The 14,309-nt window shown below is 47.2% G+C and overlaps 1 protein-coding gene across 3 annotated transcripts in view; it reads right to left on the bottom strand.

The window, feature by feature from the left end:
* The window catches only part of MARCHF4 (membrane associated ring-CH-type finger 4), a 103,484-nt gene that overhangs the window by 27,387 nt on the left and 61,788 nt on the right, over window positions 1–14,309 (bottom strand). For 2 of the 3 annotated variants that reach the window (XM_057430137.1, XM_057430138.1), the window contains one exon: window positions 2,598–2,759. In XM_057430137.1, coding sequence (XP_057286120.1) covers window positions 2,598–2,759 — 162 coding nt within the window. The remainder of the gene's footprint in view (window positions 1–2,597; window positions 2,760–14,309) is intronic. The other variant, XM_057430139.1, reaches the window with a different exon arrangement.

Raw genomic sequence — 14,309 nt, 5'->3', positions numbered from 1 at the left:
AAAATCTAGCCATGCTCAGAGCATCATCCAAACAGATTTAGGTTGACAAGGAGGTGAGGTTTGTGTGGTCTTTGCCTGCATGATGGCTGGGCTGGAATTAACAGAAAACAGTGAATTTCTACAGGATTTGCCCTCTAAAACCTGTGTTTGAGAAATTTGGAACTCTCTAGTAAGAATAAAGCTGGGCAGAAGTTCCATCAGACCCTGAGAAGGAAGGTCAGGGACTATTGTTTTACTTAGGGACACGCTTGTATGTCCAGGTGGCCCCTGTTATCCACATGTGGGGTGAAGACTGAGCAGAAAAGATGCTCTTCCCACCTGCACATGCTGTGACATATTGTTATGGCACATCATGTCAGGGCATTGCAGCCACCTGGGTGCTCTCTGCCTCCCTTTCCCAGTGTCAGACTACGGTGAGAGCCATGGGGGAACAAGACATATGTGGTAGTGGGTTACAGGGGGCCCAAGCCCTTAGTCCTCGTGGGAAGTTGAGACCTGGTATATCAGCCACTTCCCACAGGATTTCACATACTATTGCTAGTGTAGCATCTGCTTCCCAGAAGTGCCTTTGTGCTGGCACCAGACAGGGCGCCCGGGCACACAGCTGAAACTCCACACATGCTGCATTTGTTCCAGATCGCATGGCTTTTCACTACAGTTGCTTCTTCCCACCCCCCAAACCTCTCACTGCTTCTGCAAGACATGCTGTGAAGTCTTGAGTCAGCAGCATGAAGCTTCCGAGACGGTCCTCTGGGACCCTCGCGCCTGGAGCTCAGCTCTCTCTCTGTTGCTCCTGCCACTTATTCCTTGTATTCGTGGCAAAGGCCATCAGATCAGGCCCCTTTCTAACAGGGGAGTCCAGAAAGACCAATGCTTTGCTCAGGCTTTTGAAATGTGTGTATAGGAGGGGAGCTTGTCTGTGAAAGCTCCAACAAATGTTAACTGAATGAGGAACAGGAGGAAAGTCACTGACCCGTTGCCCTGAGCCATCTGAAGGTGTAGAGCATTTGAAGGTCATTCAGTGACTGGCTACACACATGCTTACAAATCTGTACCCACAAACCTTCAATGCTGCTCAGCATTGCACCCCAATCTAAGACACAGGAAGCATTAGGGCACTCATAAACCATCTTTCCAGAAATAAACAAATGCTTTGTCCATCTCTCCTCCTGTGTTTCAATCTGCTCTGAGTTACTAAAGCCGAGAAATTAAAACACCCTGGGTGTGGGCCTTGGGATGAAACTACTGATTTTTCCGTCCCAGGGCACATGGAAAATCAAATCAGAAGCTGCAGGGACTCACAGAGAGCAGGCAGTCTTTTTCCTTCATCCCAGCAAAAGTTCCCCATGATATCACACTAATTTCACTACTTCATTTAAATCTGAAGTCCTAAAGGGCTCCTGTTTCCTCACTGCAGCTAGTGACCTCAGGCCTGGAAAAAGACAGACTGCAGTTTGGAAAAGAGAGCAGAGTTTGCATTCCATCCTACTCCTCTACAACTGGGGCAAAGTCCCTGCCTTCTGTTAGAGAGCAGGGCGATCAGCAGAGAGTCAAAAAGCTCCACCAGGTTCTGGACAGATTATTACTGACATTACCCCCATCTCTAAGCACAGCATGCTGCTGTAATATCTCTCCAGTCCAGATGATGCTAATTAAGCAGTACTACCTAGATGTAATATGCTTCCTTACATCCAAGGCACTAATGGTGCTCACCAAAGCCATGCAGCAATTAATCCATCTTCAGGTGTAGCCCCCACAATAAATCAATAGCTATTAAGGATAATTGATCTCATTTTTAACAGTCACACAGGTTTCCCCATTCTGAATCTTGATTTGAAATTACCAGCCTGCAGCGGGGATTGTTAAAACACAAGTCTTTTGAACTTGGAAGGGAAAGCAGGTGGGTCCTCTGATACCCTTCACAGCCACCCATATTAAGATGTGTGCACATCTGCAAGCATCCACTGAGAATCAGGCTTGGAGAGGCCAGAGCATCACACACCCCTTGTGCCATGCCAGGATGTATTTGATCATGGGGTAGCAGTAAAGTGAAAAGGGTGGCAGGATCACAGAGGAGAGCTGTAAGAGCCCTCCACTCGCCTTCTCCATCCCTCGTGCCAACACAGAGGAGGCTCAGCAGATCAGTGTTAGTGGCACAAGTACAGGCAAGTGGAGTCTCAAGATACTGCTCTGTCACAGACTGCGTGCTCTGTTGTAGCAAATCCCGTAAGAGCTCCGTCCCCACCCACCCCTGGAGACAGCGGCATACCTGTGGTCTCCAGGGGATGAGCACATTTGAAGGGCTGTGAGGTGTAACAGCACTATCGTGATCACACTGGCAGTTTCAACAGGAGGCAAGTGAATGTGGGAATTGTCAAACGACAGAAGGAGCAGAAGCAGACTCCCGAGGGATGCCCCCAGTACCACTGAGCAGAACATGGGGCTGCTTTGGACCAGCCCCTGACAACCTTTTCTAAGTGTCTCAGACATATGGATCACTCTGTGCAGGGAAGGAAGACCCACACAGGTAAAATCCAGTTGCTCCCAGAAACAAAAACAGAAACAAGAATAAATAGACTTTGAAATGTCTCTAGTACCTTTACCTGCAGAGGGTTCTTTGTGCTTATGGCAATGACGTGATACTTGTAGTAACACAGCTCACAGCTCCAGCAGCCTCTCTCACTAATCCATTTGATCAGACATGGCTGATGCGTGCACTTCACCGATCCATCACATCGACATGGGCTCAGCAACTCCCCCTGGAAAAAACAGACAGCATCAGCGAGGCACCCCTCCTCCCACAGGCATGGCATGGCTTGGCATAGCAGAACCTCCATCCTCCCATTTGCTTTTTGTTCATTTTTACCTGGTTTGGCTTTAATTGTGCTGCCTCCACCTGCTTTCCCTCAAATACTTCTTGTCTGATGTGAATAAAGTTTGACAGGGATGTAACAGTTCCAAATACTTGGGTCCTACTTTTTTTTTTTGGTGGAAAGAGACAGCTGTGTAGATAAAAGATGCCTAGCATCACTGATGAAGGAAAAACTAGGTAAGCACAACTAGACACCAAAGGACCCACACTAGACCACAACCAGTGGACACAGCTCTGTTGGATACCAGATGCCACTGTTTCATTGCTCAGGTTTGTCTCTCTGCTCCCTATTTCAGAAAGCATGGTTGGTGTGGGGATAGCTGTGGGACAGCCTCTGCTGCAGACTGCCGTCCTGCTCAGCCCAGGGCAGCTTCCTTGAGCCCAGCCAAGCACAGACACAGTGGCTCTTGGACTCTCTGCGCAGGTTAGCTCGTGCCAGCCATGGAGATGCCACTCCACCCCAGGAGCTGGACTGAGCCCAGCGCTATGTGCTACCTCCCAGCACTTGCCAGTCAGTGGGCATTTGCAGTGTGAAACACAGGAGTCTCCTTTCTAATGTTCCTGGACTGAGAGGGATGAACCTGACTGTGAGTGGCAGGTTTGTGCTTTGGGTTCAGGTCTTTGTGTACCCATAGCCCAGCAGGGAAAAAGGTCCTCAAATTTCACACATCCCCTACTTCCCCCAGACAGTCTGTCCCGAAGGTGAGTCATAGTGATGCATAGCCAATAGGGCTGCCTATTTCCACCCTACAAACAAATGGGATGAAGAACAAACTGAGTCCTGGCTTGTGAGACACATATATTTATGACTGATGGCCATAACACTGAACCTCCTGACTCGCTCCCTTGTTTCTGGTGCAGCTTTAAACAGGATATCCACAAAAAAAAACAGTATTATTATGATCCATCTGCTATCATCCTATTCACCATGGGACTAAATTCCTCTCTGCACACACAAGCTCAGGAGCTCATTTTACAGCCATTTGCCATCACTTATTTAGGGAAGAACAGAGCCACTACATTTTTCTCCCCACCTCTTAGTATTTAAAGCCCACAGTATAGATTCCAGTAGTGCACTCCATGATTTAAAAACCTTAAAAGGTAGAACAGGAAAATGTATGGGATGGGAAGGCTGGCATCATACTTTCAGTGTTAGGAAGAGGATATTTCCTCTCACACCCCTAGATCAGCCCCATCATTACCACTGATGGAGCTCCAGGATAACAGACCCCGGTGTCTGAGGCTGCTGGACACAGTGAGTTGTTCATCCAACTGCCTTAACTTAGGAAACCAGATCCTGCTCTTGCTAACCTTGGTGGGAAACTGCCTTAACTTTCAGGGTACCACATCAGGTTTGAGAACCTGAGGAAATGAGAACCACACTGGGCAAGAATGCTACTTTTTTTTATGAAACCTAATGCAAACAGTTTAATCAGCTCATTTGCTTCAGCTAGGTGACCTAAAAATGCCACCTTCCGTGAAATTTTAGCAAAACTGTAAATAACTGTTTACATTACAGAACCCAGATCAGCTCTACCTGTCACTACTTTTCATTACACACTAGAGGGGATGAAAAGGGAGAGAGGGAGCAAGGAGGGTTGTAGAACCCATGAACTTTTTTCACCTGGAAAGGTGTGACAGGACAAGCCAAAAGAAGGGAAGCAGGGAAGGATGAGAGGGGAGGAGGGTGCATGTGGGAAGGAGCATTGACACTTGGAACTCCAGCTCCCAGTGTGAGGTGAAATGTGAAGCGTCCCTGCCTTTCTCTTCCCTCAAAATGGTAAGAGACAGGGTTTTGTCTAATGAGGAGCTGGAGGCACTGGTGATGAGGGATCAGGAATGGGGCAGAATGGAGCAGGAACTAGGAGGAACAACCTCGAGGCAAAGCCAGAGGAGGAAAGCTGTAGCTGCAGCCTGGACTCACATTGGCTTCTTGGGCTGTGTAATAAATGAGTCTGTGAAATCTAAGGCTGTCTCTTCAGAGCCAAGAGATGTCCACAGACACCCTACACTGCTGAGGGGACCCAGTCCCCTTTCAATCTAGGCAGACCTGCCAGCTCCTTCAAGAGCTCAGGACTCAACTGTGGAGACAAATCCCACAGTTTCTTGATTTTTCACAAATCCAGCAAAACCCTGATTTACCACATTTTCTCCAGCCATGTGAAATATTTTATCCTTCAGTGTGGCATATACCTATTTTTGCATACTGTGAAGCCCAATTCTGTCCACAGCAAGCATTCGTAAAACACTGCCACATGCACACATACAAGCACGTGCTCCTATACCAGCAGAAAAATAAACACCAGCAGCATATTAAGGGAATAAATCCCTTGTACAGTAAAGGAGAATGAGCCTCCTTGCTGGCTGTACAGTGACCTCAGGAACAGTCCATTGGCTGTGGTACTCATAAAGGATTTGTTGCGCAGAGACCTCTGCTAAAAGCTACAAGCACACAAAAGTAAGCCCCAAATGAGGTGCAGATCGCAGCAATTAGAGATGGAAATTAAATCCCCATGGCGATTTCTGTAGGCTTGCAGAAAACGGCTCTGCACAACATATTCTCTAGTGCTTCAAACAACAGTGTTCCCACCAATTCCCTTTGGGGACTGCTCTCCAAAGACCCTTTGAAGGCTCTTCTTCCCAACACTTATTTTGGCAGTTTTCCCTTTAGAGTTACATCCCATTACTTGGATCAGCATTTCTGCTTTGTCAGAGAAATGTCCCCCAGCTGCAAGCTTCATCCTCAGCTTGCTCAGTACCATCTTGTTCCCCTGAAACAACCAAGTGTGCTTTGGAATCAGGGCACCTGCCTTTTTTTTTTTTTTGTTACTATCCAAGTCTAACTTGAGGTTCATTTCAAAGGTGAAAACCCAGAGTTAACAAAAGGGAAGGGTGCTCTGGCTTTGGCCATAACCGTCTCAACATATGGATGAAATACTCTTTCCTATATATTACTCTACTTCTGAGAAAAGTAATGTATTAAGCAATTATATAGAATATTATTCCCTCTTTCTGTCTGTGGTGGGAGCTGGTCTCTAGGAGCAGCAAGGGCAAGGCCAGGATGAACTGGCTTTACCCTCAGATGGATGATACTGCTGGAGATGAATGGGGAGTGTGAGTCTGTTCCAGCTCTGTCCTCTCCTTATGAATTCCCAATCTGTGCCCATTGCAATGTGTCAAAGTGGTTAACAATTATCTGGGCCCTGCTATTTTAAGCTACTGGGAGGAGTTCTGAGAAAGGATGGAAAAAAAAATATTGCCAGTGTGTGTGCTTCTGATGCTTGGTACATCCAGGGAGAAAATGATGTCAGGAGCAGCAACACCCTTGTTGAGTGCTGATGTCAGTGTTTCACCTGGATGTTTTGTGTGTCAGTGCTGGAAGCCCATCCACGCATTGCTACCGAAGCTGCAGCAGCTCACTAAACCAGCAGGCACTCATGGGATGTGTTTCCCAGGCCCATTCTTTTAACTATAAATGAAGTACAGGAAATTTGCCCACCCGGTCTCTTTTGAACATGGGGACGATGGTGTCATTGGGACAGGATGTCATCTTCTGGCGTGTCCCAGTTCCAGCTTGCTGACCTACATCTGCTGTCTGGGCTGCTCCTGAGCACCAGCTCAGCTGGAAAGAGCAACATCTTGCTACCACAACTGTTAAAGCAAAAAATCTGAAAACCAGTGCAAGCTGTACAGGCAACTGGGCTGGCTGATGGTGAGTTTAGCACCTGCAGTTTTTCCTCAACTGTGTGTTTTCCCTGGTCAGATGTACAAAGGAGCATCAGTCATCAGCATAACACAGTGCCCTGGACCAGAGCAAGGCAGTGAGAAGATGCTGAAAGAGCTGCCACATCACAAGGGCTACCATCTCTGTCTGGATATGCTCATGCAGCTGTCACTGTTCATGGGAGTAGCTGTATGCATGGATCTGAATGCTAGGATATATCTGAGTTTGTCTCGTTTGGAAGAGGAAACCGGGAATATTTAATTTCAGGTCTTCAACTGAGTCTACTAAATACACTTAAATCTTCACATTAAATTTAAATGCAATGGGAAGTTTTATTATGGCAAATAAATGTCAAATTATTTCTATATTAGGAACGTAATTACAGAGGAATGAAGTCCAATGGCAAAGAAAACCCCATTGTTACACAGCTGGTAAACTTCAATAAACATGTACTAATAATCACTCTGTCTTCACACACACTTTCAAGAACTGCCCTTCCATCATTTTAAACTAAACACAGACATTACTATCAGCATTTCAAATGCTTCCTGTGAGTACCCTCCTGTGTGCAAGCACAGTGCCAACCAGCAATAGAGAAAAAGGGGCATGAAATAAGTATCTATAAATATATATATATTGCATTAAATCCTCCAGCATTGTGGGAAATTGATGCAGAGTGTGGACTGAGAGAAGAGTGGGCTTACATCTCCTGTGGTCTTAGAACAGCAAAGGACATGGTTACGTACCTCTGTGGTGAGATGGCATCTCCCCAGGAACCCTGACAGAGCTGGGTGCTGAGCCCAATCTCTGTTGTGGCAGCAATTTGCTGAGAGACTTTTCTTGGCAGGGAATCCACCAACTGGGCAGCTCCCTAAAACCTGAGGAACCTATAGGAAAATCTATGCTAGTGATTACAAAAAGACACCACCCAGAATCCTTGCAGCTCCCTTCCCATCCCCAGGTGCCACCACTGCTGCCATGCCACCTCCATGACCAGGACTGGCTCATCCCACAGCTCCTCTGCAAGACCATGCACCCCTGCTCCTCATCCCCATGGCAGTAGGAGCAGCCACAGCTGGGCATGGCAACCTGGGGGCTCTGAGATGGGTGTATTTGGCACAGCTCTTCCTTTTTGTGGTTTTCTGCAGTTTTCAATAGGTATGAGCTATTCTGGCAGCCCTGTGGATGGGACACTTCTCCCTAACAGGGTGATGACTAATCTAGCAACAAAACACAGGCATCTCTCTGCCTATAGGCTGGGTGTGAGCAGAAAGGCAGCTCAGCTGTAATGCACTCAGTGAAACCACCATGCACCTCTCTGGGACCATAAGGTGTATTCTGGTGATGTCTGGAAACATGGATGCTGGTCAGGAGAGGGATATGTCTCACATGGTCCTGAGCTGAGACAAATGTTTGTTCCAGAGCAAGTCCTGTCTGAAAAATCCATCACATCTGCAGAGCGCCTGATCCTCTGAAAACAGCACAAATTGCCTTTCCACCCACAGAAGCTGCGAGGAGCACCAAGGCTGACACGCTGCACAGGCTTTTTCTGCACCTCTCTGATGAAAATACGAGAGGCTGCAGCTACAGCTGTGGGAGGGAAGGGTGGGACCTGGTCCGCAACCCCCTTCTGTGGGAAAACTCATCCCACCGCTACTGCAAGAGACACAACTTTCTGGCAGAGCAGCTGCTGCCCACAGCCTTTGGCTTCACCATGGCCAAAGGGAATTTTAAGTGATCTCTGCTACTTCCCATCTTCAGTGCCTGTCACTGATGCTGGGACAGATGGATGGATGGCCACAGCCAGAGGAGGCAGCTCAGAATCTGGGAGTGGGATGGAGGAGGGGGAAGGGAGACTTTCGTTTTCTAAACCTTACTAATCCCCATAGGGACTTTTTGTTGCTGCAGAGCTAGAGGACCAACACTCCATCTGGGCTGCTCACCAGGGCATCAGCAAGTTTTAAACCAAAAGATGTCTTTTTCTGTTCAAGTGAATGACTCAGGATGCTCAGCTATGTTGGAGGAAGACATCAGGTAAAACCCCTCTGCTTCCATGCCCAACAACAGTCCAGGGATTCAGAAGAGAGGCATCTGGCCAAACACCATTCCAGGGCTGTGCCTTGGTCAGCAGAACACAGAGAAGCCCCACAGGGACCCTGAGCTCCACCATGGCACTGGTTGTCCTCTTTACCAAATTGCCTGGCTCCTCCTCTGCCACTTCAGAATGGCATGTTCAAAAGCAGTACCCCCACAGCACTGCCTGTGCTCCCCCATGGCATCCCCACCACTTATTAACAAGGATGCGTGCCACGTTCAAAAAGCCTGAGGGCAACCTCCATGCTCCACCTTTCCCACGGGGTAAGCAATGGTGCAAGACGGTTGAGCAGGGCCAGTCTCCTCTGCAAGCAGATCAGCCCTCCAGCCTGCCAGGGAGCAGAAAAAAGGATGGCTTTTTTTCTGCCTTTAATTGCTCAAACCTTAAAGAACTCTGCAGGACAGGAGAAAATGAAGACGAGAAACTTAAGGCAATTTCAAGAGAAATGAAGACGAGGAATAAAAACTCAGGAAGAAAAGAAAGAAGGAGGAAGAGGCTGGAGAAGACCGTGGCGCAGGAAGCCCAGCGCATATTAGAGTGACAAGCCTTTGCTGCTGTGACTCATCCTGGGAGCAGTCGGGAGAGGTGGCTCTGCCGCATGGCGCTGCCCTCACTCCTTCACTGATTTCCAGGGGAAGGTGATTGAATGCAGTTCCACAGAGCTTAATGTGAGCCGTCAGGGAGCTGGGACACATTTGCGCAATGCCTCAGAAATAGAAAAAGCAGGAATGTTGCAGAGTTTAATGTGAAATATTTGGACATAGCCCTACCCTTTCCCACGCGAAAAAGGAGGGGGGGGGGAATGGGGTTTAATCTAGGCTAGGGCTCTTTCAATATTTACCTGACAGTAACTTGCTCATGTGTTTGCTCGCCCATAGGCAGGCAGAAACCACCAGCTCTAGGTACATCCCATCCAAAGGGAGCTGGTACAGGTAGAACAAGATGTCTCATGGTTTAACACCAACTTCCTTTAAGGGAAAGTACTTCAAAGGAGCAGAAAGCACACCCTTTTTTTTTTTGTGAGAAACAGAATCACAGAGCGTTTTCTGTGCAATGAGCTATGGAGGATTTTAACACCTGGTTTCAGGCCAGTGAAAGATGAAGGGCAGAAAGCCCTAAGATGTAAGTGTCATTCGGCTATGAAAGGGGGCCAGCATGGAAAAGGATGCTGGGGGCTGGTTCTCACCTAGGACAGACACTGAGAAGGAAGGACAGTCTTTAAAGGTACCTTTAACTGAGAGGGAAAATGCTGAGCTCCACCTCTGTGCGCAAGTCCTGCCAAAACACTACCTTACAGGAAGAGATTCCTCTAAACAGGAATCCTGAACCATCAGTCCTCAGAGCAAGAAAAATAGCAAGCACAGGGACCTGCAAGCAGTCCTGCCACACTGTTGCTGCCACCACTGAACCCAAGAAGCTGGGACTGATCCAGCCCTGTGCCCAGCGGATGGGGCCAGCAGAAGGGTTCTACCAACTTCAGAGAGGAGAAAACATGGGCCATGACTTTCTGCAAGTGTTTTTCTCCAGCAGTCTGACAGCAATGTCCCTGGCTTTGTTCATCAGCAAACTGGAAGCCATCATTTTGCAGAGTCTGTGCAGTCTCGTGGTGTGTCCCCAGTGTACCTGGCCAGGCCCTCATGCCTCTGTGGCATGGAACATTGCAGTCCCCTCCACATGGACGGAGCAAGTGACCAGAAGCTGGAGATGAATTGCACCCTGCTCTGCTCACTGAGCCAAGCTTCACACTTCGCACCTTTATGGTTCTACCACTTTGTCCTTTCAGAATCAGCCCTTTTGAGCAGTCAAACGCCAGGCAAATTAATTTCCTAAAGCTGGAGAACACCCTACCTAGGGAATGACAACCCATTCAACAGAAAAGGCAACTAGTGGACCAATGCTGCAAAGGACCATACCACAGCATGTATGTACCACCGTCAATATCACACCTGCAAAGAGCCCCACCATCCTGTCTCCCTGCCACAGGGAGGCAGACACCAGGTTGTCCCAGTTATGCACAGGCATGTTTGCCGAGCCCAGCTGTACTGCGTGCCCTTGCTCTGGCAGCTATCACAAGCTCTTGGCCAGTCTCAGCTGTGCCACCAAAATATGAGCAGAAAAAGTTTTCAAAAACCAACCATCAGAATAAAGTCAAACCTTGCCCAAAATATGGAATAACAAAGGATTTTCAGGAATTATCAATAGCCCAAGGAGCAGAGAGCTTATAAAATATAGATCACATTGGGATTTATTTGCTTTTCTCTCTACAAAAGGATTTCCCCAAGAAAAATATCTTTACTTAGGTGTTCTAGAGCCCACTTCATATCACTGAACATATTTTTGATTAGCTGATTTAAGTAATTCTTACTAAATGCTGCTCAGTGGCAAGGAATCAAAAGGCAAGCATCTCAAATATCACCTGCTGTGCCTCATCAGGTCTGATAATAGCATCGATCAAGTAAAGAGCCTTCAGTGCACAGATATCACAGCCCTGTGCATGTGAAATCGAGATACCTGAACACCCAGAACACTTGGTTGTTAGAGGAAGTTCAGCTTCAGACTTATCCTGAACACACAGAGGAGCTGGCTCAGCATCCCAGAGAAGTGTTCTAGCCTGTAGCTCCTGGACTTTCACCCAAAGTATTGAAGCTTTAAACTTCTGTGGATTTAGTAAAGATCACATCCACTTTGTGAGCTAGAATAATCTGGCTTCTTCTGAAAGGGAAATCTGCTGTCGTTTCGCTCTGGTTATTCTTCATTAAAAAAAAATAAATGCATTATTTCAGACAACAGTTAGATTTATTCTGTGTGAGATAAAAGGGTGAGCACAATTTTACTCCCTAGGATGCTGGGGTAAATCTGATGTGACTCCATGAAGCCAAACAGCTCTTCAGCACAAATCAAGTGCCCTTAAGATATGGCTTGTAATAAATTTTCAACCAATTAGAGGCCTTCTATTTATTTTTTCAATGTACAAATGGCTTTTTCTAGTGAAAAAGCCTCAGCTAAATAGAATTCTTCTAAATATACCACTTCTTTTGATGGGGAAAAAAAAAGGCAGTAATTATTCCTTGCTTTCTTTAATCCTTCACCTTTCTACTTCTTCAGTCCTCATCAGATCCACCAATGCGTATTTTAAAAGTTCAAAGTATAAAGTTAATGCTTTCAGCATGCAAGTACCGTATAATGCAATTCTTATCAGAGATGTGCTTATAATTTAGCAAATTGAACTTTGCAGCTACTGCCCTGGGAAGCTGTTCATAAAGATACTCACTCAGCTAATGGCCATTTCGGAAAACATTATGCCATCAGTCGCGGAGCAGCAGCCATGGAAAATCCACAGAAATGGATGATGGTTTGACTCTCCAGATGATAGATCCCACTTTTAAAGAGAGTGAAACAAAGAGAGCAATACACTTCTTTTTCCTTAATTTTTTTTTCCCTGAGACAGCTGAAGAACTCTTCAACATGAGAGCTAAGAAAAACTTTATTCTGTATTTGCCTCATCTTCCCACTTTCTTCACAAATGAGAAAATGTTCAGGTGCTGCGGCAGCCTTACAGCAGTGAGATCCTCCTCCTGAAAGTGCAGCAACTGCTGAATAGCTGCTTCATGCCAGTACCATCAGTTCATCAATGGACAGGAGTGGAAAATGAGGGTACCACAGGATCTGGGGGTCCCTGTTTGCCATAGTACCCTCAAGTGATCCCCAGCCAGGACTAAGGGCAGTGGGGTGGGAAATGGGGGAGCTATGTACACATTCAATAAGTAGAAGCCAAAAATAAGGTGCAGACAGAAGAGCAGAGCATGTCTCAAGCACTTGAAGACAGCATTTCCCAGCTGGGAGTGGAGATGGGGATTTGGCAGGAAAGGCCATCCCAACAGGTCTGGATGGGGACAGTTATGCAGGAGCTTTTCCTGCTTTGCCCCAGCTGGTCAGGACCAGCAGCTCAGAGAAGGAAACCTTCCAAAGCCATTCGTGTCTCCAAAGCCATTTGTGTCCGCTGCTCTGTTGAGTTGTGCTGGGACAGAGGCAGCCATTGGCCTCAAGTGCACTCAGGGTAAAGGCTGAGGGCAGTATGGCGTGGGGTTGAAAGCAGAAGTGGTAAAGGGGCAGTGAAGTGGGAGACAGCACATCACACACAGGGCTGCTGGCAGCGGCCAGGGAGCTGGGATATAAAATAATGAGCATGGTTTGTTTACTTTTAGCTTTGGTAGTGCTGCAGGACTAAGCTGTTTCATTAAGACGTGGCCTGATCCGCTTCTCCTTTCTGCCTCCCGGTCTAGAGGAGAAGAATACGCAATTACAAAGTTCACTCATGTAGAGCCCTTCAATTACTGGGTAACTTTGTTATGGCTTTTCCAAATGTTACAAGACTCGTGCAGTAGGACATGACATCTGAAGTAATTCATTTTTCATCTGTGATTAGCAGAAATTAAAACGGTCTCAGAACATCCCAATTTATGTGAGATCAAGTTCCTCATTACTACACACTGTCTTAGTGGAGAAGGCATTTATTTTCAATGTCTCAGGCAACCCTGAAAGCAGAGATGCTGAACAAAAATATATGAAGGAGGCAGCAGAGGAGAGAACAGAGGCCCTCAGGGACCACGGATGATGGAGCTCCAGAGCCTTGCCTTTCAATCCTGCCATAAGGTCACTTAAATGTTTGGCAGAAAGCCAAAATGCTTGCTGGCACAAACGTGCACAGGAGTTAGAGGCACCTCCTTTGGAAAATGATGTAGTTACAGAGTGAAGCTGAAATGCCTTTACTGGCAATGAGCTAAAAACCAGCCTTAAATATAAAATGTTTCTTCAGTAGGTATATGCCGAGCTGGTGGGTGAAGCGGCAGCAGAGCAACTGACTGCAGGATGCACTTGTGAAGGAGTGACGAATGCTGCTCATAAACCCCAACAGGCCAAATCAACCACCACTGGTAATACATCTTCAATGGGATCTGTGGAAAGACCCATGGGGCTGGGGTGCTAGGTGTCTGCATGGCTGGCAGCTCAGGGTCATGCCTGGGAGAGTCACAGGGCTGGAAATTCAATGGGGTAACCAGTGGCAGTGTGGAGCAGCTGGAAAAAGTGATGGGATGAGGGAGGGGAGAAAAGCTGGGAATCTCAAACCACTTGGCCATAGCAAGAGTGGTCATGTTGCCCCTTCAATTTCTTCCTACTTTCAAGGCATCCTGGGTACTAGAAAAGTAGGTGAAATCCCCTGGGGAAATACTGGGATTAGGAGGTGGGTGAGCATGCTCTTGCTGACTCTCAGCACCCTCCTCTACACTCCACCGCAGGAGCGTGGTCCAGAGCTCATAAACCCATAGGCTCATTTAGTTGAAGTGCAGCAAAAATAAACCATGGGGAAGGAGAAGAGGCAGCTTAATCCCCAAATCCTTTTGCCTTGCATGACAACTTTCCAGCTGAGAGAAGCTCTAGAGGATAGAGCTGAAGGTAGCAGTGGCGCTGGCTGCACTGTCACTGGGGGAAGCTGCACAACATTAATTCTGAGTTTTCAGTGCTGCCCTGGCCAAAGGCCTCCTGTATAAGAAGCTGCATGAATCCATGTGTTTCAGTCTTTGCCTGCCTATACCTCCTGTTGAAAAGCCTTGTCATGT

Source organism: Pezoporus wallicus, unplaced genomic scaffold, assembly GCF_028554395.1.
Source record: "Pezoporus wallicus isolate ANWC-B61680 ecotype Strahan unplaced genomic scaffold, APGP_CSIRO_Pwel_v1 contig_5261, whole genome shotgun sequence".
Taxonomy (NCBI): domain Eukaryota; kingdom Metazoa; phylum Chordata; class Aves; order Psittaciformes; family Psittacidae; genus Pezoporus; species Pezoporus wallicus.
This window is presented reverse-complemented; position numbering and strand designations above follow the sequence as displayed.